The sequence below is a fragment of the Hypanus sabinus genome, chromosome 17 (assembly GCF_030144855.1).
Source record: "Hypanus sabinus isolate sHypSab1 chromosome 17, sHypSab1.hap1, whole genome shotgun sequence".
NCBI classification, from domain to species: domain Eukaryota; kingdom Metazoa; phylum Chordata; class Chondrichthyes; order Myliobatiformes; family Dasyatidae; genus Hypanus; species Hypanus sabinus.
Window position 1 is genome coordinate 18,572,068 of NC_082722.1, and position 26,665 is coordinate 18,598,732.

Below are 26,665 nucleotides of genomic sequence, written 5' to 3' on the forward strand. Positions count from 1 at the left end.
ACAAACTTTTAAGAAAGTAGAGACGCTGTCATGCTTTTTTCATAATTACACTTGCGTGTCCCAGGACAAGACCTCTAAAATGATGACACAGAGGAATTTTATGTTGTTGACCCTCTCCACCTCTGATCCTTCAATGAAGACTGGCTCATGGACCTCTGGTTTACTCTTCAGTCAATAAACTGCTCCTTGGTCTTGCTGACATTGAGTGAGAGGTTGTTGGTTCTTTGTGGTGGGAGACCCACTCCTGGGGTCTCACAACTGGCCGCTTTTCAAAATCCCAAGGACATAGGCTAGAAGAGGAGTGCTCCTTCGTGGCTCTGAGGATGAGTCGACTCTATCATGCTGCCGGTGACTGAAGTGTCACAGGAGAAAATGAAACTTTGGGGACAGCGGAATGGCTGTAGGGGGTTCTGTACAGTAAATTTCTCCCTCTCTCACATGGGGGGTGGTGGGGAGGCTATGTGGCAGACTTTATCATTGTAAATCAGTGAGGAGTTTTGTTTGTCTCCCCTCTTTCTGAGTGACACCTCTCTGCCCCTTGATGAGAGAGAGCCTGTGGTGCATCTGTGCTGATGGAGACTGTGTAGGAGATTTTGTTACCTATCTGAATTGACTGGGGTGTGCAAGTGAGGAAATGGGGGATTCAGTTGCAGAAGGAGGTATTGAGGCCTTATTGGTTAGTTTTGAGAGGATGATGTTATTGAATTTCAAGCTGCAGTTGTTGAGGATCATCCTGATGTGTGTATGCATCAGTGTATGTGTGTATAATGTGTGTTCGCTAACTGAATATTCCAGGGATGAGTGAAGAGCCAATGAATTGGTATCTGCTGTTGATGATAGGCAAATTGGAGTGGATCCAAGTCACTTCTCAGGCAAGAGTTGATATGTTTCATCACCAACCTTTCAAAGCACTTCATCATATTGAATGCAAGTGCACTTGCATGACCGTTAGATATTACACTGTACTTAGTGTAAAACTGTTTTTAAACAGTTGTTTCAAAGGTAAAGCAATGATCCCCCCCACCAGCAAAAAAAACATCAATTCCCCCCCCCCCCCCCCCACTGAGCACTCAAGCATGCAACAAAGCATTAATAAAGATACAGACGTACAGTGCCCCAAAGACTACTCATTCACCCGGTAATTCAACATACCACAGGCGCTCTCTCTCCCTAATGAGGGGATAAGAGGTGTCTCCGTCGTGTGTGTTTGTGCTCAAAAAGAGTGATTTTTGTCACTGGTAGTTGGTAAGAAATAAGCAATAAGACAACTTGGAACTGTTTTGCTCACTGCAGTTTTAAGCATTCAGGCTTGGAGAGGCCAGAAATGTCCAGGAATGAAAATAAAGCTATTTCACTACTTCAAGTTAGGAACTACAAAACATTTGATGGTATTGACAGTTATCTTGAATGATACAATGAAAATGAAGATTTCAACACACAAGCTTTGAAAGTGGTCTATTATCTGTACTAGGTGTCTACGCCGATCTTGTTCATTTAGTCTTCAATCAAAAGAGCATGGCAGCGTATGGTAGATGAATTCCTTGTCAATAACTATTAGGAACCAATACAGTTTTAAAGTACTACTTTGTTCTGTTTCATTTAAGTACGTAATTTGTTACTCAGTTAAACAGTAGTTTGTCTTTTTTTTATACCTTTTTAAACTATTTCCATGAAACTTTTGGCTAATTGGGGCAGCCACTTCATTGGACTAAAATGTTCTTGTTCTGGTCCTGATATGTCATAATTAACTGGAATCAACTGTACTTTTAAGTCATTAGTACAACTGTTGGCTCATTTGAGGTTCACGTACAGGGATGGTGGTTTTTTGAAAAAAATATATTCACTTGCTAGAGGCATCCAATATGGCCTCAGAGTGAATAAAGCACTGTGCATTGTAGCATAATGGATAGTTTGCTGTACATGCAGTACCAGCGCTAAGAAGTCAGACATGCAGGAAGAACTAAGGTAAATTCTCTGCACTTTGTACTTTTGGTGTTTGTATTCTTTAACCCTTTTGCGGTTCTCTGATCTTCATTTCCAAGGTTTTGGTGTGATAATGATGTGTGGCAAATGGGTCATTGGGATACTGCTTTCCATCCTCGCAGCTGAAAGACCTGTCAGCTCCCTAAGAGGTGACAGGTGGTCCCAAAATATGGGGCCTTCTATTCAGAACTGAGATTAAAAATTTTCACCAATAATTTTCACCGTAAATACCCAAAAGCGTGGTGGCGGCTCAACCATTTGAGTATATTCAAAATAGATTGATCTTTAGATATTAAGGGATCAGTGAAAATAGCATTTGGGGAAAAATCAGTTTAGAGATAATTGAATGGTGAGCAGGTACAAGAGGCCAGTTGACAAGTGTAGATAGTAACTAAAAAAGTGACTAGTTTAGAGGAGAATAATTTAATGGGATCTTTACTTCATTGTTAAGCTATTTGATGGTATTGGTTTTGGATGAAAGAAATATGTAGATCCAATCAATTTATGATGCTAGTTTGTGAAAAAATGACTTGTACTTTGCTGATTCTAATGAAACATCGAAAGGTATTCTGTTTCGTTAATTATGGCACTGAACCATGAAGATTTTCGGATGAGTAACAAAGGCTTACTCAGAATTGGGTTCTTGAGCAGCATCTTAAACAAGAAAAGGATGATAGAAACAAAATTCCTGCAGCAAGATAGCTGAAGTAATGGTTAATCAATTCAAATCCATATAGTGTGAAAGCTGCGAAGTTCCTGAAGGCCAGAGGAGTTTGCAAAAATGGTAACGCACATGTCTGTGGAGGGGACTTGGACAACAAAAGTGAGATTTTTGAAAATGAGCCATGTTTCTTAATTAGGTGTCAGTGTAGATCAGGAAGAGCTGGCATGAAGATCATGTGATGAACTGAGTGAAGCTATGTGCAGTATGTTTATGTGGGATAATGTTTAGGAGGCTAAATGAGGGAAACATTGGCATAATCTGTAGATAAGACAAAGAATCTGTGTTTGAAAAATGACAATGAACTGTAAAAAGGTTCCAGGACAAGTGACCTAAGACTTGGTCAAAGTGGTAGGTCGTTAAGAAGTAACTGAAATAGGACGTGTTTAGTAAGGGGAATTTGGGATAAAGCTAGATGCTGTAACTTAGGTGGAATTTGGGCAATCTTGGGGATTGAGCTGGAATGTGCACAAAGTCTTGTATCTCTGTCAAGCACAACATTGTGTTTAAGCTTGGCTTCAGACAGTGTTTTGCAATGGGAATGATTTCCAAGCATCTGATTTTTTTTTTGTAGCAGTCAAAGGCAATGGGATGGAAGTTGTTAACATTGGCTGATTATTAAGTTTGCAAAATCTGGCACCATCTACATTTGTTACAAGTTGAGCTGTTGCCCTTTAGGAGGTGAAAAGTAAGGGAGAAAGTATGAAGTAAAGGCTACATTAGGAGTATTAATGTACAGGGTGATCTTGGGGCACCAGTCCATAGCTCTCTGGTGGCAATGTAAGTAGATGGGGTAATAAATAAGGCATACTGCATCCTTGTTTTCATTGGTTGAGGCGTGAAGCATGGAAGTCAGTACAGAACTGTTTAGGCCACATTTGGTGCATTGTGTACATTTCTGGTCACCACATTACAGGAAGCAGAAAAGGTTAGCCAGGAGATTGCCTGGATTGGAGAATATTAGATAATGAGGAGAGATTAGATGAACATGGATTTTTTTTCTCGGTAGTGTCGGAGGCTGAGGGATGACCTGATAAAAAAAATTATTAAAAAAATTTTACAACATTGATAGGGTTGATAGTCATCTTTTCCAAAGTGTAAATGTTGTGTGCCAAAGAATGTAGGTGAGAAGTGGAAAATTTGTAGAAGTGCAAGGTATGTTTTCTTTTAAACTCAGTGATGGTGTCTGGAACACACTGCTAGGCAAGTTTTGGAGATGCTGGGGAGGCAGGGGTCATGTAGTGAATCAGATATGGTAGTAATGTTTAACATGCAAATGTACTATTATAAAATAGAGTTAAGTGCATCATGTGATGGGATTAGTTTAATTTGGCATAATGGTTGCCACAGTCATTGTGGGCAGTGGGGTCTATTCCTGTGCTGTATATTTTCTGCATACATGCTGTCAGGTTCTGAAATTACATTTTTGTTTATCCTTGTCTTATTCCACTCTGTTAGTCTTATAGTGGAAGGGAACTTGTTCACCTACAAAGGTATTGGATCAAAATAAAGAGCTGAAAGAAGTTACTTGAGGAGCAAAAAGATGGGTAAAAGTATGATTAGAAGTTGAGGGCTACTTTAACACTTTGTTTGAAAAATGTTTAAGCAGGTTGTTTCATCCCAGGTAGTGACTGAGCATGTTAAATGTTAGAGTTTCCTTCTGATAGACAAGTATGGGGCATTCTGTCATAATTCTGAGTTGTGTCTTGTAGATGGTGGAAACTGTGTTAAACTAGGAGATAAACATTGCATGGCAAGTGATTTGAATCTCCAGTTTGCTCTTGTAGTTACAGTATTAATGTGGCTGGTCCAATTAAATTTCAACTCTCATGTTGTATACTTGAAATTGTTAGGCACAATTTCCAAGTTTTGAGTCTACTAAATTCCCAGGCAATGGTAAAAGATTTTAGGAATGCAGACAGGTGACAGTTGAGATTTAATGCACCACTGTCAGTTCTTCATAATTCAGGTAAGAACAGTAAAGAGATAAATAATTTGCTCTGTGTTATACACATTAAGGAGCCAGTAGGAAGTAGTTTGTACAATGCATAAATCATATTAAGTGGCAAAACCAGCTTCTTGTATCCTGTTTCTTTGAGTGTAATAAGTGATGTATACAAAGACAGACTGTTCTACTAAATCTCAAAGTAATTTATCGAGTCTGAGCTAGAGGAAAAGGTGCCCCACTTTTTGGCACAATTCTAATAAATCTTTTCTAGTACCCTATTTGACACCAACCTTTCTGGTTAATTCTGGATACTTCTCAAAGATTACAGTACAGGTGAGGGTACAAACTGATGGCACCAAAGAAATGTGAAGTATTTGTCTTCATTGTAGTAGAGAACTTTAATGGTAGGTTTAATACGGTAAGTTTAAATCCCATGGAAGTTTTGAGTAATTAGGGGTTAAGTGTTTTCATCAGAGGGTTAGCAATTAGTGTACTGATTTAAAATTGGCAAACAAAGACACTGGGCGGAAAGGAGAGGAACACTGCACAGATACAGTCTTCGATGTACTGCTGGAAGTGTAGTGAACTGATGATCTTGATCATCTTCAAGTTCAGTATGAAACTGCTGGCACTTGCTCTTCCAACTACAGAGGTTTGGGATTACCGCCCAGCTGGTTACAATTGCCAGGAAAGTTGGTCCAACACTGAATTCAATGAATACAGATGAATGTGAATTTAGGAAGCTGCCCACTATTCCTAAATGAGATTATAGGTGTGGAGGACCAAAAGGTTCTTACATTCGAATGACAGGAAGGACTGTGAGGGAAAGGCAGCTATGGGGTGTTGTCCCTCTGCCTTTATGAGGGATCAATTGTTTAATGGTGTAAATGTTTACAACCATTTTAAAATGCAATTAATGATTAAAACATTTTAAATTTTAATATTATTTCCACTTAAGTAAACTTATTGTCAGATTGACATGGTTATCTTACATGCAAGACCTCAGCATTCCGGTCAGAGCCTGCTTCCTTTCGGGGTGTATGGTTGTATAGACATGTGAATAGGGAGCCGTTCAACAGGTCCTGGGTCAATAACTTCAAAGAGACGGTTTCATAAATTTGTGAAAATGGAAAAAATTACAGGACTTTCACATTTGGCAGCTAAGTATTGTTAGCGGGTTATTTATTTGGAGGGCAGCAATTGATGGAGGACAGTCCATACAGATTTTTAGAGGTGATCAATTTTTTTTGAAGAGGTAATTAAATGCTTTGAAAGCAGTGTGGTTGAAATAAGGCCTTTGACAAAGTTCCTTTGTAAATTACCGGTCCACATGATTTAGAGACTTGGATCCAAGGCAAATGGTAATGGATGAGTAGTGACAGTAGAGTATTGCTTTCGTGCTAAAAAACCTGTGATTAGTGGAGTTCTACAGGAAATGGAGTGGGTCCTTTTCTGTTTGTTTTGTACATCTAATGAGCTGAATGTAGAAGGTGTGCAGAAGGCATTAAAATAGGTGGTATTGATGATGAGGAGGGTATTATTGGGCTGCAGAATATATATCAGCTGGAAAATTGGACAGAGCAAAGTAGATTTTAATTTAATCTTAATAATCAATATGATTAGGAAGAAACTATTTCCCATGGCAGTGATGTTTAAAATTGAAGGTTTAAGGTGAGGCACGGTGAGGGAGAATTTAAGGAAGAATTCTCTCACCTGGGTGTTTGCAATCTGGAACACTGCCTGGAAAAAGTGGTGGAGGCATATATTCAGATTTCAGAAGCATCTGGATGAGCATGAGAATCGTCTACAGATGAAGTGTTAATAAATGAGATTAATGTAGATGGATACTCTGGTAGGCCAAAAGCCCTCTTTCTATTCTGTATGACTGACTTTCAGGTATATATCTCCTGCTTGTAGTATATTGAGTGGTCTGCTATTCAATGCTATACCAAGAATGCTTGGATTTCTGCAGCTTAATGTCAGTGTTTTACAAGTATTATCAAATGAAATAGGATAGCGAACCACATGTAAGGGAATTGGGGCAGGAAATAGGGAAAAAAAAACTTGAGGATGGAAGAAGGTTTGGGAAGGGTTTTCTAGAGCAAAGCCACCAACGATGGACTGATTTGTTTCTGGGAAAGTGAATGGTATGAGAGTCCAATTTATGACAAAGAAGATTTCTGATGGACTGAATTGTTATCATTAATTTCTTAACTTAATTTTGAGGGCATAAACTCCTGTGTAACAGGTAGATTGAGTGAGATTAAGGGATAGAAGAAAATAAATAGTTTAGATACTTGGAGGTGGTGAGATAGTCACATATGTCCAAACATCTGATATTTTTAGCTGCTGTTCTTTCCTCTTTGCTGGGTTCTGGGTTTATTGCCAAAAGTGAGATTTAATTTTCCTTTGAAATAATAAAATTGAGAACATGCTGGAGATGAGTGAAAAGATAGTGACAGAAAGATCAAGACAGTCTTGATGAAAGATTATCAGTTCAAATTTTTATATCCATTTCTTTATACACAGGTGCTGTGTATAAGTATTTCCAGCATTCTTGATATTTCTGATTGCCATCATCTAGTGGACACGGTGTCCTTTCAGGTAATTGCACAACATGTAAACTGATATGAATATTATTGAAAGGCTTACCAAAATTTTAGAATTTAAAGCAATATATCATGCTTTCATTCATCAGCTTTGCCTTGCTTTGAAGTCAGATTAGAGGATTATCTTTATTAGCTTTGTTAGGAAGTTAAAAACTATTTTTGGAAAAAGTACGTTAAGCAAACAGAAAAGCATACTTTCACTATTTCATCAAGATCTATTTTGTTTTTTTTTCTTTTTACAAACAGGTAGTTAGCTTTTTAACTCCCTTGTTATTGTTTGCCTATTTGTATCAAAGCATAGTCATTGGAATTAGAACTATGACCATTTTGTCCCATGAAGTCTTGGCAGTATTTCAATTGAAGCTGTGTGTTTTACTTTCTTTGTGGTTTATGGCAGTGCATTGGTCTTTAATGAAGTTTGGCTGTAAACAATTAGTAGATTCTTGGTATAAAGTATAAAATAGAACAAACTTCTATCCTGCCATGAGTGAACTATTTGTTAGCCATCTGTGGTACGGGAGTGGAAAAAATATATCTGGACTTCATTTTTAAATTAGCTATTTGTTGTCCAAGAGCTATGTTGGATAACAATTAGAATACAGAATTCTGAACTTGGAACATTTTCTAGCCTGTAATAATTTCTGCCTTCTAAACGAGCACACAAATAAGAATTGGCTCAATAATCTGACAAGGCTGCTTCTTCATTCAACATAAATAACTATGATTAAGAATCTACATTTAACACACTTTCCAGTCCCATCACAAGGAATTAACTTTGCTGTAATCTCTCAATCTTGTCTTTCAATATATTCATCAGCTGCAAATCTTTAACCATTTGGAATCGCAAATTCCAAATTGAATAGTTTTATCTTGGTGCTGATGGCCAGCACCCCCCCCCCCCCCCTTCTAGATCTTCTAGCAAGATTAAACAGTTTGTCAATGTCCACCTTGTTAGGCTGTCCTGAAATCTGTACATTTCTATAAAGAGCATCTCATATGAATAACTATCAGTGACATCTTTTGTATTCCTCTGTCTGTGAAAGAAAGAAAAACAGCACTGTATAATTCCAGTTTCAATTTGCAGTCAATGCAGTAGTCATAAAATGTTGTTTTCTCTGTAATGATAAATGAGAAACATTTTACATCGAACACGACAGCACAGTACAGTACAGTACAGGCCCTTCAGTCCACAATGCTTGCCAAACTTTTAACATTCCAAGTTCAATTAACCCTTCCCTTCCACATAACCCTCTATTTTTCTATAATCCATGTGCCTAACTAAAGAGTTTCTTAAATGTCTTTAATGTATCTGCCTCTACCAACACACCTGGAAGGTTGTTCCACACATCCACCATTCTGTGTAAAGAGCTTGCCCCTGACATCCGGCCCTGTACTTTCCATCGATCACCTTAAATTTATGCTCACTACTATTTGCCATTTCCATCCTGAGGAAAAAGTCTCTGGCTGTTCACTCCTTTTTTATCTTTTATCTTTATATCTTTTATATCTTTTATCATCTTTTATATCTGGCTGTTCACTCCATTTATATCTTTTATCTTTATATCTTTTATAACTTTTATCATCTTGTGCAGTTTTATCAAGACACCTCATCCTCCTGCTCTCTAGAGAGAGAAGATCTAGCTTACTCGATCTGTCCTCATAAAACATGCTCTTTAATCATACAGCATGCTGGTGAATCTCCTCTGCACCTTCTCTGGATAATGCTGCTGGTTAGCGAATTCTAAGATTCAAGCACACAAGAGAATGGTGATTAAGAATTCCGAATTGGGGTAGTGTGGAACTTTGAGTGAAACAGCAGAGAGAGACATTTCCAAGTGCTAGCTGTCCCTGTTAGCATTAGAGGTCATGGGATTGATGAGGTGCTCTTGGACTGACCCATGTGGGTAAATGCAGTGCAGTTTGGAGATGGAGAACACTGAATCCTAAATGCAATAACAGCACAGAGGATGAATGTTCAGGCTAGTTAATAAGATACTGATGAATTGAATTGACTTTATTTCATACATCCTTCACATACATGAGAAAAATCTTTACGTTACGTCTCCTGTAAATGTGCAATCATAGTAATTTATAATAAATAGAACAGTCAATGTAACATAGAAATACACTCAATCAGCATGAGTTAATCAGTCTGGTAGCCTGGTGGAAGAAGCTGTCCTGGAGCCTATTGGTCCTGACTTTTATGCTGCAGTACAGTTTCTCGGAAGGTAGCAGCTGGAATAGATTGTAGTTGGGGTGACTTGGGGTCCCCAATGATCCTTCAGGCCCTTTTTTCACACCTGTCTTTGTAAATGTTCAGAATCTTGGGAAATTCACAACTACAGATGCGCTGGGCTGTCCACACCACTCTCTGCAGAATACCGTGATTAAGGGAGGTACAGTTACCATACCAGGCAGTGATGCAGCCAGTCAGGATGCTCTCAGTTGTACCCCTGTAGAAAGTTCTTAAGAATTTGGGAGCCCATACCAAACTTACTCCACCGTCTGAGGTGAAAGAGGCACTGTTGTGCCTTTTTCACCACACAGCTAGTGTGTGCAGACCACATGAGGTCTTCGGTGATGTGGATGCCGAGGAACTTAAAGCTGTTCACCCTCTCAACCCCAGATCCACTGATATGAAAGGAACTGCTTTGTCCTGGGTGGTGTCATTTATTATTATTATTATTATTATTACATTTTTAATTTTTTTATTAGTTCAATTTGGGAAAACTTGAGGTAAGCACACTCATTTCTCAATTGCTAGGAACTTTGTGGCTATTTATTTTAATGGTGGTTAGTATTGTGGCTTTCTGGAGAGTTACATAAATATCGTTGTTTAGGCCCAATTGTTTAATGCTATTGCTATTGACACCAGATATTACTATTACTATTTGGGCAATAATTCCCCTGTTCATGTTCCATAATCTTTCAGTTTCCTCTTTTAATTCAGCATATTTCTGTTGTTTTTCCACTTACTGATTTCCGTACGTTATGTGTGTTTGTATTGGCTATAATCTGTTAATTAAGTTGTTTCTGCTTGTTTTTCCTGCAATGTTATAAGCAGTTGGTTATTGTGGATTCCTCTATCTGTAATAATGGATCAGTCATATAATTTGTAGGATTCTGACTTGGATCAAGCTTGTATTTATAGCAAGTTGTGGTGTCTTTTATGAATTTGTATCTTAAAGCAAGGTTTTGGTGAATGATGCCTGTGCCTGCTTGTGCTTGTGTAGGTAATCAGATTGGGTTAAACTGCTGCAGGATCCTCTAATGCAATGAATTGTTTCTGGTTTCTCGTGGTATTTTCTACATTTATCATCTTCAATTTGTTGGTCTTTTATTATGTATTTTTGATTACTATTATTGATATATCGTGTGGAATAGGCCCTTCTAGCCCTTTGAGCTGTGTTTCTCAGCAACCTCTGATTTAACTTTGGCCTAATCATGGCACAATGTACAGTCGGCCGTCCTTATCTGCATGTTCTGCATGCGCGAATTCAACCAACCGTGAATTGAGAAAACCCAGAAGTGCTCTTCCAGCACTCGTTGCTCAAGCATTATTTGCCTCGCATCTCGTTCGTTCGCTACTTTGTTCCTGTGAAAAAAAAAATGACTCCTGAAAAGCAATTACGTGGTCTAAGCAATTCCTCAAAGACTAAGAGGGAATGTAAAGTGCTATCTCTCGCCGAGGAAGTAGAAATATTAGATCTTTTGAAAAGTGGCATGTAGCTTTCCGAAGTGGGTTGTAAGGTCGGTAAGAATGAATTGAGCATTCGCACAATAAAGCAGAAAGAAGCTGAAATTTGTGGAAGTGTTAGTGCTGCCCCTACAACGGCAAAAATAGTCTCTGGTTCGTGATAAAGTGCTTGCAAAGACTGAGAAAGCATTAAGTGTGTGGCTAGAGGAAATGTCACAGAAGCATATCCCTGTCGATGGCCAAATTATATGTGAAAAAGCACTTAGTCTCTATGAGCACTACTGATGGGGTTAATGAGAGTGAGAGAAAAGAGTTTAAGGTTAGTAAGGGATGGCTGGCTGGTTCTGTAAAGCGCTACAGCCTTAAGAATGTAAAGATCACGGGAGAATCAGCGTCTCATTCATTCACTGCTTGTGTTGTGAGCGAGAGGAACATGTACAGTTTTTTTTTCTTGTCAATATTCCCCAAACATTACAGTATAACAACTATTTACATAGCATTTACATTGTATTAGGTATTATAAGTAATCTAGAGATGATTTAAAGTATACGGGAGGATGTGCATAGGTTATATGCAAATACTATGCCATTTTATATAAGGGACTTGAGCATCTGCTTTTTTTGGTATCTGCGAGAGGTCTTGGAACCAATCACTCGCAGATAAGGAGGGCCGACTGTACAATGACCAATTAACTTACTAACCAGTACATCTTTACCCTGAGGGAAGAAACCAGAGTACCTGGAGAAAACTCATGCATTCCATAGGAGGACTTAGAAACTCCTTACTGATGATGTTGGAATTGAACTGTACTCTGATGCCCTGAGCTGTACTAGAATTGTGCTAACTGCTACACTACCATGGCTTGTTTGAAGGTTGGTTGAAGTACGTTTTCTGAGGAAGAGTTGTGCCCATTGGGATGTTAGCAAACCTTTTTGGGGGTCATGCAGCATCCCATTCATATGAACTCCTTCATACCAGTGAGTTTCTAGCATGTTAATGGTGGGAGACTTTCTGATAGTATAAATGATAGATATTTAGGCTTCTGCTTGGTGGGAAGGTCATTGTGTAACCAGAATTCACAATCATGAGCTGATTCATTTGTAAGTGAATACTCTCATTTAACATCTGAAGGAGGAAGGAAGACCATTAATAAAGCTGCTGAAGATGGTTGCCCTGAGGAACTCCTGGGCTGATATACTGGAGTTGTGATGATTGACCTCATACAAAAGGGACATAAGTCATCTGTTTTTTGCAGTTATGACTCTAGCAATAAATATTTTCAGTGATAGGCAATGACTTTTTATCAAGATCATTGGTGCCATGCTTTGTCAAATTCTACTTTGAGATCAAGGGCAGTCATGCTTGCCTAACTTCTGGACTTCAGCTCTCTGACTAGTGTTTCGACCAAGGCCTTGATAGTGTCTAAAGCTGAATGGTTGTCTTGCAAACAAGTAAAGGCCTGAAGGGCCGTTAGATGCTTTAAATCAACTTTGCTGTAACTATTCACCTTTGGCCTTGTTTGAGATTGGTGCTTGGATGTGAACACAAAGTAGAGTGAGTATTAAATATGAACAGGGAGGGAAAGTAATAGGCTGACTGTCATGTCCTGACAAGTTGTAAGTTTTACCTTCTAATAAGATAGTGTGAAAAGCATGCTTTCTTTCAAAGAGATTTGGTTTTTTAAAAAGTTTTTTTATGGATGATGAGCAAAATCTGTTTGTTATGAAATGTTGTGAAGTGGTTTGGGTTGTAAGTACAGATGTCACTGTGAGAAGAGTCATTGCTTAGGGTTCCATTTTCCATAATCTCTATGGAGAAATCAATTTTCATTGTGTTCAGTATTATTCACCCTTTTGATTCATCAGCAGTGAAGCCACTTGCATATGCCAGGGATAGCATTCTTGTAGGGGATGATGAACATGGAAGAAGCCTTGCTTATGAATCTATTTAATCTGTGATGTTTAAAAACAACCATGCATAATTATTTTAAAAAAGCAGCAATAGCTAATGTAAGCAATTACTGAAATGCAGGTACACAAATAATTGCAACCATTTAAGCCAAACTCAATTTAAATAGAACATAAAATGGTCAATTGCTTTTGTCCCTGGCTGCCATTTGTCATTCTGAGTCTGGTGAAATCTGATTTGGGCTTTCTGTGCAGATTACTGCAGAATTACGTTTGCTGTTTTCTACTTTTACTAGATTCCAGAAGTTTTGATAGCTTGCATTTGTCAGCTATCTGTATTTTGTGGTTGCATTTTGTCTCCCTTAAGTTCTTATAAACTGATCAATTATTTTTATTCATAATACATTATTTATATTCTCGATCCATAATTAAACACTGAATCATTGCTTTTATCATTTAACTTCCTTATACCTTCAACTATATCACAGGCCTTACTCTCCTTTTGTGCCCTCAGCCTTTACTCTTCATATCAAATCTTAGTTTCCAATTATTTTTATTTCTGATGGATGGTCATTAAAGTTTAAAAAATAAATCAAAAGTAAATTTATTGTCAAAGTACGTACATGTCACTTATACTATCTTGAGGTTCATTTTCTTGCAATTATGCACAGTAGATATAAAGAAGCACAATAAAATCAATGAACAAAAGCAGACAAAAAACCAATGCAAAAGCCAGCAAGCAGTGCAAAGACAAAAAGAAAAACAAAATAATTAATTAATAAATAATATTGAGTTGCTGAGTCCATGTTGTGGATTCAGTTCAGCGTTAAGCTGAGTTATCTATGCTGGTTGAAGAGAATCTGAATTGTTCTTGAATCTTCTGGTGTGGGACCCCAGTTTCCTGTACCCCTTGCCTGATGGCAGCATTGAGAAGAGAGCATGGCCTCGATGTTCTAGATCTTGATTATGATTGCTACTTTCATGTGCCAGTGCTCCTTATAGATATGCTCAATGGCAGGAATGGCTTCTCCTCACACATAATTTTTCACATGACTTGATTATGTCCTGGCCATTTTTAAAAATTGTGTAAATATTAAAGATACCGTGATATTCTTGCTACTTGCAAGGAGTTAATTGATTGTAAACCAACTCCCAGGAACCTTCTCTTTATTAATGTATTGGGAGTAGATAAAATTGCATCCAACTTTGTCGTAGAAATGCATTTGCTTTCTGTTTGTTCTTTTAGTTAATATAGCTAAGAAAACTCTAAGTTTGAATCTTAGGTCTTGTGTACGGATGTTCATCTTAATAATTTTTGAGAGGAGTCCTTCTCATATGAGGACAATGTTTTCTATCCCAACACTTTTAATCCTTTTGGAAATTGTTTAGATGGTGACAGAATATCTGCTCTCAAATTAGTTTTAAATTAGTCAGATCAAACTCTTTCCCATCTCCATACAACCTTGTATCTCCCAGAAAGTACAGCTTTAGTAGGCATTAATTTCTCCTTGTAATTTCAACCATTGCATCTATTCAAGTAATTCTTAATTGAAGCCTAGATTCCTTTCATTGAGTTTTTAAATAGCTAGAGCATGACTCCTTCAAACCCCATTGGTTTTTGTATGCTCCAGATAGAAAGGCCACCATTGCCTGGGAAGTTCAGTTATTGTCTATTCCTGTCCATAATAAATAATTTTTGCTCTCTGTGCCCAAAGTCTCTGAATCTCTGCTGATTTTGATCTTGCTCAGATACCTAACCAGGAGGGAGAGACCAATTCCCAAGAACTATAAAAAAGAAACACTGAGTATTTATAAAAGCTTTAAAGAAAAAAGGGCTGCATTTAGAAATTGAAAATATGCTGAAGGCTTGTCTGAAATTTGAGAAAGGCCAAAAAGTTGGAGAAATTGTTAATTTACACATTATTTAAAAGGGCATGGTTCTATTGAAAATCCATTTTAATACATTTATTTGTCCACAGTGAAATCCATTTATCACTGATTTACTCAGTTACTTAATCCATTAGTGTCTTTATAATTTATTGCATTGAACCACACACTTTTATAATACAACAAAATAAATTAAGAAATCAGGTCAGGCAGCATCTTTGGAGCCATCTGTATTTTATTTCAGATCTTTCAGTGTTCTGTTCTTTTTTTGCATATTCCAATATTTGCAGTCCCTTTGTCATCAAATGTCACAGTGCCCTTTGAGTATCAGTAAACCTGTACATGTACTCTGAATTTTTATCAGTGCAATTGCCTTTTTATGTAACTTCTCATTCTCTTCACGAGAAAATGACAGAGTTGGTGTTAGCAGATTGCATACCTCCTTTAGAGGAAAAAGAGGGAGGAGAAATAAAACATTGCATTGATTAGTGAGAAATACAGTTTTTTGGAAATAATAGGAGGGAATCTCATCCTTTGCTTACTAAGTGGTGATACTGTGTGTTGGGAGATGAAAAATCTATTAAAATTTGATCTGTTACTGTACTGTTTTTCCTCTTTTTATTAAAAACCTGATCCTTTTCATCTCTTTACTATTTCAACAGAATTGGTCATCTGTCAAGCTACACTGGTGGATTTTCCTTCAGAATTCTCTGCCCCCAACACTTTGTCCTCCTTCCCCCTTCATTGCAAATGGATTCTTCAGTCCACGTCCTTCAACGGTTGTGATTGCAGCAGTTGGGTGCCATGGAGAAGAAGCGAAGAAAGAAATGATAGCCTTCTGAACAAGGCTGCATTGTTAACAATTGCCTCAATATCATGAAAACAAAAGAAGCTTATTTTGCAAACATCTTTTGCAAATTGCACATCAATATGAGAACCTTTATATTAAGGAAAATGAACTGACCCTTGTGGACATCACAAAACGATTGGATTTCTGGGCTTTTAGAAATTTAGGATTCTGTGACCATGAGATTGGAGTGTACCTGGCTGCTGTTGGTTGTGGTGGTATTGTGCAGTGGGGGACGACTTGGTACGGAATTGCGGCACAAAATTTGTCCAAATTGTACCCATCTGACTCTGAAGTTGGAATACACTTCCTCTAATGTTGAACATGGTAAGTAAGTGATCTAGTTTCACACTAAGTAACTAGTCTAACTTTTTTTTTTGTCAACTGCATTGATGTAATGTTCAAATATTCTGAAATAGCGCATTGGGTAGGGTTGGCTGAAGTAAGTGCCTTATTTTCTATTGGGTTTAGAGTTGATTACAATGCATTTGAATAATGTCGCAGTTTGCTAATGATTTTTCAAGTCTAGAGTAGGGTGATGGGAGGAAAGACAGAAGGTTAGAGTAATGATAAGTGGCTTTCATTGAACTGGAGTAAAAAAGAATCCTGGGAGCACATACATCTGATACTTGATGGTTATCTCCCTGAAGAAAGGAACAATTTATTCATCTTGCTGCTCCTTAGAGGTCACAATCACTTTGTCAGCTATCTGTGTTGCTGGTATTTCCAATTATTGCAGTTCCCTGCAGTTTTCCTGACATTCCTTGCTTTTTTCCCCTCAGGATGTAGTAGCAGATTTGAGCTTTTCAGTATCTGTTCAATCAGTGCTGATGGGGGTGAGTAAAAAAAGTCTAATAGCTGTGTATCAAGGGTAATCTTAATTGTAATGTTTTCTGTTTTAATTTTAGAATACATTGTTGCTTTTAAGGGGTACTTCACTGCCACAGCCAGGAGTAAGTTTATTTCTAGTGCAATGAAAAATATGGATGTGGTGGAATGGCGAATAGTTCCTCGTGACAATCCTGCCAGTGACTATCCAAGTGACTTTGAGGTGGTACAAATTAAAGAGAAGCAGCAGCACATCGTCTTAACTCTAGAAGATCATCCACATATTAAACGAGTTACGCCTCAAAGAAAAGTCATCCGCTCCCTCAAGTTCACAGAGAGTAAGTATAATAAAGTAATCGATATTGATTCAGAATTAGCAAAAATAATATAACAAAATAGTCTGAGGGTAATACAGCATCGAAATAAGCCCTTTGGCCCAATGTATTCATGTCAAACATGGTGAATGGAAAGCTAGTTCCATTTGCCAGTGTTTGGCCCATAACCCTCTTAAACCCCTCCTATATAAATATATATTCAAATATCTTTTAAATGTTGTCATTTTACTGGCCTCAATTGCTTCCTCTGGCAGCTCACTCCATATACACACCACCAATGAGGTGAAGAGGCATTTCCCTCAGGTCCTTTTTAAATCTTTCTTCTCACTATAAACCTATTTTTTTTTCATTTTTCTTCTTCCCTAGGGAAAAAAAATCCCTATCCATTAATCCCTTTTTAGGGAATAAAATCTTAGCCTGTCCAACCTCCCCCTATAATTAGGCCCTCAGTCCTGGCAGTGTTCTCAAGTCTTCTCTACACCCTTTTCAATTTAATCATATCTTTCCTATAATATACCAGTGTTGGCGTGTGGCCAAGTGGCTCAGGCATCGGTCTAGTGATCTGAAGGTCGCTAGTTCGAGCCTCAGCTGAGGCAGTGTGTTGTGTCCTTGAGCAAGGCACTTAACCACACATTGCTTTGCGACGACACTGGTGCCAAGCTGCATCAGCCTAGCACCCTTCCGTTGGACAACATCAGTGGCGTGGAGACGAGAGACTTGCAGCATGGGCAACTGCTGGTCTTCCATACAACCTTGCCCAGTCCTCAGTCAACATCGAAATCGGTGGACAGCCAAAGAACAAGATACTACTGAAACTCTCATGCTCTGTTTGTCTGTTTGTGACTTCCAATTAGCTCAAACGGTGCATTACAACGGCACTTTTTTTGAATGAGTCGACTTAAAATGTGCTAACTTACAGAATGCATGCAAAGTTCAGGGTTATATATTCATATAAAATTGCTCACTCGTCAATCAGCAGGTTCCGCTTTCCACAACCCGAGCCGATTCCACCTTCCATGGAAACCATGGCGCGACACCTTGACACATGTGCACGGCCAGCCTTAGCAGCGCCTCACAATTTTCACAGCAGCGACACCAATCGTAGCAAAAGGGCAGGAGTATCACGTCCATTTAGGAGAGCGTCAACCACATCATCAAGAAAAATCAGCATCATGGAGGCTTTGGTGTTACTGCTTTGTATCTTCTATCCAGCATTAGGGTAAAAAAAAATGGACAGCCTAATTATGCAGTGCGGAAAGAGAACGGATATTATGGTCAAGAGATGAAACCAAACATCGTCGGGAGTGGCAAACGCCACTCATTTTCCAAACAAATTCCTTGATTCGGTCGAACTCTCTGGATTGCCAGCACCTAAACTGGAATTGATGAGGGGATCTCCCATCATTTCAGTGAGGGACTTGGATCCCCTAGGACTTTGCAAAAGAACGCAAATGATGGTGGAAGAACTGCACTACAATCTCATCGTAGCAAAGATAAACACTGGTGTGTTCAAAAATGACATTGTCATGATCCCAAGAATTACTCTCAATTTATCAGAAGGGGAAGGTGTCCTTCTTCAGCGGAGCCAGTTCCCGATACAGTCATGCTTTGCTATGACTACACATAGGCACAAGGCCAAACCATGGAAAATGTGTTGATTTATCTGGAGAAACTGGTATTCCAGCATGGTCAGCTGTATGTAGCTTTAAGCCAGGGAAAAAGAAATGAAAGCATTAGAGTATTCTTGAAGGGTGACAGATCAACCAGAAATGTTGTCATCAAAATTGTCCTTCGTTAAACGAGGAGGAGCTGTATTTGTCTTGCTTCGCGTCTTTCTTCTTTAATAAACTGAGTTTTTCTTCTTTAATTTCCAAAGCACATCACATCACTCTGCACTACCTTCCTCTCAAAGGGTGCCCCAACGGGTCACCCGGTTGTCTAGTAGATGATGAAAACTACACAATACTCCAAATGCAGTCTCCCCAATATCTTGCATAACTGCAACATAACATCCCAACTCCTATTCGCAATGCCCTGATGAATTTGGCCAGTGTGCCAAATGCCTTATTTACCATCCTTTGTATTTTCAAAGCTGCTTTCAGTGATCTAGTATCCATGCCCCAAGGCAGAACTTTCATTGTGTATATCCAACCCTAGTTTGAGTACTCAGTTCAACCCTTTGCACTGACCCAAATTGAAAGCCTTTGCCAATCGTTAGCCCACTTTGCTAGTTAATTGAGATTTCCCTCTGTAATTTTTGATAACCTGTTTGAAAGTTTTTGATGTCACCTATTTTAGTATGATTTGCAAAAACACAAAGTGAGGCTGTTTGCGAACAAGGAGAATAAAGTATGGGGCGCATATGTGCTAAAACTTCCAAAAGCAGACCCTTGGACCCACGGTGACAAACAAATTTATGCTCTAGTTTCTGAACTCAATTAATTTCTAATATCTTTGGTATTTGATTTGCTGAATATTTATTTATATAAAATTACTGATGTGCTTCAGTCATATAATCTGGAATTGCAAAGTGTAGCACTCCCTCAATTTGTGTAACATACTTGCAAATGAAGGAATGAGGAAAAGGGCTTGTTTTGTTCTTGTTTTGCTTTGTTGTTACTTGTATTGTACTGCTGAACATTGTGGGCATGCCATGTATGCACCAGAATATGTGGAGACTCTTGCGGGCTGCCCCCAATACATTTTGGATTGCAAGTGGAACAAGTCTGCGCTTGTCCCTACACCTCTTCCCTCACTACCATTTAATCCTTCCAGGTGAGGCAACACTTCACCTGCAAGTCTGTTGGGATCTTTTGCTGTATCTGGTGCTCCTGGTGTGGCCTCCTATATATTAGTGAGACCTGACGTAGATAGTGAGTTTGCTTTGTTGAGCACCTTAGCTCCGTCTGCCAGAAAAAAGTGGGATTTCCTAGTAGCCACCCATTTCAATTTTACTTCCCATTCCCATTCTGTCATGTCAGTCCATTGCCTCCTCTACTGTCACAATGAAGGCCACTCTCAGGTTGGAGGATCAACACTTTGTATTTAGTCTAGCTAGCCTCCAATCTGATGGCATGAACATTGATTTTTTGAACTTACAGTACTTGGCTCTTCTCTCCCCCCCCCCCCCCCCCTTTTCACCATTCCCCATTCCTGTTTTCCTCTCACACCTTCTCTTCTTAACTGCTCATCATCTCCCTCTGGGCACCTCTCCCCCTTCTTCCATAGTCTTCTGTCCTCTCCTATCAGATTACCCCTCTTACAGCCCTTAATCTCTTTTAGTGAACAACTTCCCAGCTTTTTACTGCACCTCTCCCCATCTCCTGGGTTCACCTATCACCTGCCACCTTGTACTACCACCTCCCCTCCCCCCACCTTATTCTGACTTCTTTCCCCTTTCTTTACCAGCCCTGATAAAGGGTCTTGGCCCGAAATGTCAGTTGTTTATTTCTCACCATAGATGCTTCCTGACCTGCTGAGCTCCTCCAGCATTTTGTGCATGTTGCTTTGGATTTCCAGCAACTGCAGATTTTGTCTTGTTAATGTCTTGTCTTGGCTGTTAATGGTAATAACGTATTTCACTAGGTTTCTATGCACATCTGATAAATAATCTGAATCTGAAACTTGTACTATAGACTGCCAACAAATTTGATTTAACCTTTCAGCAGTAAAATATGGTAAATTACCAGATCGAAACCACAAAACAAAAATCAATGTACTATTTGGCAATTTGGTGTAGGTGAGGTTTCTTGCTCCCTTGTACACTTAAATTTTATTTTCATTTTGTTGCAGCAGACTCTGCTCCTCCATGCAATGATAGTCGATGGACACAGAAGTGGCAGTCTTCAAGACCTCTGAGGAGAACCAGCCTCTCCCTGAGCTCTGGATTCTGGCATGCTACAGGCAGGCACTCAAGCCGACGACTGTTAAGGGCTATCCCACGGCAAGTAGCGCAGACTCTTCAGGCAGATGTATTATGGCAGATGGGACATACAGGTAAGTATAGAACATTATGTATGCAAGTAAACAATCTGATGTTTGATAGAAGCTTAAATGAGACTTGTTTTTTGACAGTTCCGACATGATCATTAGATATTTATTTTTGTAGGTGCAATTAGTAATTTTTCAGCTGTGCAAATTTGCTGCAGAGAATAGTATTAATGGAAATGTTATAATTAATGTTATGTGAATCACTATCTTCATAAACTCAGTATTTGAGTAAATTTATATTTGGATATTTGTAAATACACTCTTGCTATAAGGAACTCATTATGTTGGAAAACCAATCTAAAACTAGTTTTGACTGACCTATCGGTCTTGAGTTTTTAAAAGATGTTATATATTATGCTAATTGCTTGATTTGAAGAGCAATTTGAGCACAAATAGAAGTCAGTTAACATAATCTGAACAAACACTTGTGAAATATGGTGACAAACCTTCCAAATATTTGGGATTCAGTTGGCTTTGGTTAGCATTCCTCCACTTACTGTAACTAGCTTTTCTTTTCATCAGTACTTCATGAAAAAAAATCTATATAGTGTAGAAATCTAGTTTGTGCACTAGAGTCAGTTGTGTTAATTATTTCTTCATTAAAGAGGCTGGACAAAAGGCCCTAGCTGTGAACTTAATATGAAATGTTTAATAGATTCATCAGTAATTTTGGTGTTAATTTAAATTGTCTTTAATTGTTTTTAGTGAATTAATTGACTTAGAATAAAAGGTAATCTACATAAAGATAGTTAATATATAATTTCTGTTGGTGAAGAATTTTTTGTGCCAAAATATTTGTCATTTCAAAAGAGGCAGACTCTTTCCTAGAAATGTCGCGTTGTGGCGACCCACTTTTCTGCACAGGTGAACCGGCTCACAAATAGCCAGTGCACGGGGGGAGACTTTGGTAATGCACCTCTGATGTCATTTCCGCCCGGAGAGGGCGGGAGCTAGGGATTAAATGCCAGTGCTGCGAAGTTTGAATAAACTAGTCTTGAAACGACTTACCGACTGCGTGTCGTTATTTCAGTGCTGTGTGTAGCTCATCGCTACAGGGTCATCTATAGTTAAAGTGTGTATATGTCTGTGTGTGTTTCCTTAGATCAATAATGTTTGTAGCCCACACATTTATTTTTGCACAGTGTGACTGGATCACTTGATCACAGTTTTGGGGTTGGTTCTTTGCAATTCTTCACCCTGTGAATACAGTAAATGAATGATCGTAAAAGCTGTAAATTATTTGACTTTAAATTACTGGTAGATTGTGAAACCTAAATTGCTTTGAAACCCGTTCAACTTGTATCAATTACTATGTTAAATCCAATTTTTCACCTTTGCATGCCCCAGAACAGGTGTAGCAGATTTTCTATCTCAAGTCAAAAGGACCTTATGAATTTGTTCTGAAGGCTTGTCATCTCCACTACTGTCTTCCATGGACACTTGAATCATGTGTAGTACTTTTTCTGCCTACAATATTAACTATGTAAAGACTACTAATAAAGTTCCTGAAGACAGCTGCTCAGTTACCTGTTTACTAGAACTATACCCAGTATTTGATTTATTTTAATATACTCTGTCTTTACAGACTACTTGGCAGATAATTCCATATTTGTAACATTCATTTGCCTTAATTTCCATTTCAGGTCATCTTCTGGTAATACCAGTTGTAGCTTTTAGCAAGCAGCAGCTGAGATCATAGAGTCATGTAGAGTGAAAGTTGCTCACCATTGACGTTCAGCTGATCAAGTTGTTGCTACAGTAACTTGGTCTTTGTGCTAACCAAAATAAAACATGCATATTTATATAAATGCCATGGAAGTCTTTTATATGAGGCCAATGCTTGTACTCTTGCAATTAAGGATGGGTTGTGGGTGGGGTTCATTATTGTAGGTGAGCGGCTCAGTGAGTCAGACTGTCCACATTTGGGACTGTCTTAGAGGGAAAAAATATGGCTGCTATAGTTTTTCTGAAAGCTAGTCTAAAGGCAATTCAAGAAAAAAAGTGTTTATCTGTTAAATAGCTGGCTGCTCACAACTTGTCTCTTGAGTACTGATATATTTTCCATTCCCCTAAGTTAGGAAGTAAGATATGCTTCCAGTCCTCATAGTAGTCACCATACTTCACAGCTTTGTCTGTAAATCTTAATATATATGTGTCTCTCTTGCTTGTTGGTCAATTAGTGCCTGAATGAATATACCCAATACACGGGGAAATCTGCAGATGCTGGAAGTTCAAGCAACACACACAAAATGTTGGTGGAACGCAGCAGGTCAGGCAGCATCTATGGGGAGAAGCGCTGTCGATGTTCCTGGTTGAAACCCTTCATCAGGACTAAGTGAAAGGAAAAATAGTAAGAGATTGTAGTCTCGGCCCAAAACGTTTTATAGTGCTTCTCCCTGTAGATGCTGCCTGGCTAGCTGCGTTCCACCAGCATTTTATGTGTGTTACCAGAATGGGCATGCATTGGTTAGATTTTCTGTTTGACGAATTCTCTTTTTAATATTTTAGGTGCTGGTGTAAAAGTAGCAGTGTTTGATACAGGACTTAGTGAAAAACATCCTCACTTCAAAAATGTAAAGGAACGAACCAACTGGACCAATGAGAAAACCTTAGATGATGGTGTGTACACTTGAATTCTATATCTATCAGCAATTTTAATAGGCATTTGTCATTCAGAATATCACGTGTCACTAGCTGAGATTTGCTGGAATTTTGGGCCATTTCTTTTGTGCCCATTACTAAGTTTTATTGTAAGAAAAAGTTTAAAGGATACTGACTATTTTTCTGCACTGCATTATTTTAAAATTTACTTGATTGAAAAATGCTAACAAAAAGTTCATTTTTGTCCATTTCATAGCTCTAATTGTAGTCAGCATTTTATCTCAGATTGGTATAGTTTGAGTAGATTCACAGAAGGCTATGATCTTATAGACTAACAACCTTAATTTGTGAATAAGGCAAAGGTGTATTTGAGGATTAGTAGCCATTCTTATGAGTGTCAGACCAAGAGATCAGATTTGTGGTTGATGCAACTACAAAGAAATTAATAAAATTGCCTTCCCTGCAGAGAAAGAGGAGCAAAATAAGCTGACATATTGTGGTGAGTTACAAGTGGGAGATTTTCAGTCTCTTATGTTCCAGCAGAGTTCTTCAGAAAATCATATGGTATATTTTAACAGCTAAAGTAATAACTGCTTTTGCTAAATTATCGGTGTATATTTCCATACAAATTCTCTGTTTTGGTAGTATTTTTAGTTCTTAGCAGTGGAAAAATCATCACCATTGTCACTAATACCCCAATCAGAGATAACAAATATGTGCACTCATTATGACTTTTCTGGTCATAAAACCAATTTTCCAACTTGCATGTTGTCAGGGAAATATCAAGAAACTGACTTGTGCATGTCTCTTTCCTACATCAAATGTACCATTTGTTCTTGTTAAGTTATAATACAGCCTTGTGAATGGCTGCATAGAATTTGTTCTTTGCATGCTTTGGTTATCTTATTCTGCGAGTTCTTAGTTTTGCTCAGGAAGATGTCATGGGCAACAAATGACAAAGACCAAGTCCCTGATCTTGGTGCAGTCATGTTGATTCAGCTGTCTGCTATTTTTCATTCTCATAGATAATACAAATACAGTGAAGAAGGAACTTAACTGAAATTAACTGAAGCTGCACTTTTTAATCATTTTTTTCTTTATTCTTTCAACTGAAGTTTCTGCTCTAGGCTTGCTGTCAAATACATGTTGTCCTTTTCCCATTATTGTAGAGCATTCTGAGATGTTGCTTGCATGGAAAAGCAGAAGCATAGTGGTCAAGTTACTGCACTAGCAGCCAGAATTTGAGATTGTTGGTCCAGGGTCATGGGAAATTTAATTTCAATACATTAAGTAAATCGAGAAGTTTATTGTCTCAATAATAATAGCCATGAAACTGCTGGATCGTTATTTTAAAACAATCTTCTTCTTTGAAGTCCTTCAGGGAGGGAAATCTGCTGACATTGCTCAGTCTGGCTTGTACATCAGAGCAAATAATATTGTTGACTATTAATTGCTTGGTTCTGCAGTTGAGGATAGGCAATAAGTTTTGGTATTACCAGTGCTCTTCAGAGCAAATAAGTTGAAAATCTAGTAGTGCTGTGGAGATTTTTACATAAAATAGCTATCTCATAATCCAATTTTCTTTATAAGCTATTACGAGTAATATGTCTTAAGTACTGCCAATAAGGTATGAAATTTATAAACTAGATGTACTTGTCAAGGGGGCTAAAAAAAATAAGAGTTGAACTGAAAATATGCTCTAGGTCCAAGGGTCATTTTCTTTTAAGAACCTTCTCCAAGTGGATCTCGTTTGTAGTAGAACTAATTCTTAGTTTTATCCCTTCTTTTGTTGAAGTAATCCTGAAACATATTCACAAGCATGAAAACATTGCAATTTCATTATTGAAATTTTATCAAATTTAATGTATTGACTAAAGCAGTTATTGTGCATTTGAGTTTGGCATTGAAAATAACAATGTAGTTTAGCACTGAAAAATTTGTAAATTGAACAAGCTGATTACTTATTTTCTTTAAATCTAATCAAAACTAACAAAGACCATTTTTGCACATCTCCTAATGCCACCAGAGAGTTAATCACATTGTGGGACCAGAGTTGCCACAGGCCACAAAACTGGATCAACATGTACAAACAAGCTGGATGAACTCAGCAGGTCGGGCAGCATCCGTTGAAATGAGCAGTGAACGTCATCCTGACGAAGGGTCTCGGCCCGAAACTTTGACTGCTCATTTCAACGGATGCTGCCTGACCTGCTTGTTTGAACATGTTGATTTGACCACAGCATCTACAGAATATTTTGTGTTCACAAAACTGGATGATTTGCCAGCTTTCATTCCCTGAATTATGATAATGGCACTTCATCATTTGAGGATTTTAGCATTCTGATCATCAGCTTTGTTTATAACATTAAACGAGCTCCATTAGCTGTTTTATTGCTGCTCTGGCAACATTGCCAGTAGGTGGGTGGAACTATAAAGAAACAAGAATGGGTTGTCAGTTACAGAAAAGACAAAAGCTGAGGGAACACACACAAAATACTGGAGAAACTCAGCAGGTCAGGCAGCATCTGTGGAAATGAATAAACAGATGACATTTCGGGCCGAGACCCTTCTTAGGACTCAAAATCTTAGACATTCTAGATTTACAACATATTAAAGTCAGCTGGATAAATAGTTACTTAAAATGGAAATGACCATTATTTTATGTTTGAATCTGATGCAGCAATTCAAGGCAAATATAAGGTGCAGGTTGTTTAATTAGAGTTGGCTGCAGCTGTCATTAGCCGATTGTTCTTTTCCCAGCAAACAATCAATTAAATCGCATTCATTCTCTGCAAAGTTAGGTTTAAATTCCTTTTGCAGACTTTCTTAGGTATTTTGCAAAGACTTAGGTATTTGTAGGGTCAGTACTACCTCTACAGAAAACATGTGGCATCAGTTTTCTTGTTTCTGTTGCAATTATTCTTTGGTTACAACTTTTTTAACATGCACTCTGTAATGCAAATACTATAAAAAGGTATTTAAAAAATATTTTTGTAAATAGAATTTAGGTTTGGTTATGTAATGCTTAGCTTCTTTATTAATATTAACATGATTCTCATGCTCAGTGATATGATTTGGATTTTGTCACGCAGTTTGAGAAGTTAGAAGGTTCAGGAGAAAATTTGTTAATCTGAAACATTAACTCTGTTCTCCTCAGGTGATTGATTTGTTGTGTCTTTCCAATTCTTTTTTTATTTGCTTTCCAGACAAGATTCAGTTTTCCTGGAAACTATTCTTGTACTCACTATTCTTGCACTTGCAATTCTGGAACTTTATATAAAATATCAGGCACTTCAAAACTGAGTTCTAATT

The 26,665-nt window shown here is 38.1% G+C and overlaps 1 protein-coding gene across 5 annotated transcripts in view; it reads left to right on the plus strand.

Moving 5' to 3' along the window:
- The window catches only part of mbtps1 (membrane-bound transcription factor peptidase, site 1), a 113,054-nt gene that overhangs the window by 12,318 nt on the left and 74,071 nt on the right, over positions 1-26,665 (plus strand). For 3 of the 5 annotated variants that reach the window (XM_059992628.1, XM_059992627.1, XM_059992626.1), the window contains exons 2-5: positions 15,415-15,926; positions 16,508-16,765; positions 20,555-20,758; positions 23,261-23,371. In XM_059992628.1, coding sequence (XP_059848611.1) covers positions 15,779-15,926; positions 16,508-16,765; positions 20,555-20,758; positions 23,261-23,371 — 721 coding nt within the window. In that variant the 5' untranslated portion in view covers positions 15,415-15,778. Of the gene's footprint in view, positions 1-7,235; positions 7,257-15,414; positions 15,927-16,507; positions 16,766-20,554; positions 20,759-23,260; positions 23,372-26,665 lie in introns of those variants that run through there. The other 2 variants (XM_059992629.1, XM_059992630.1) reach the window with 2 other exon arrangements.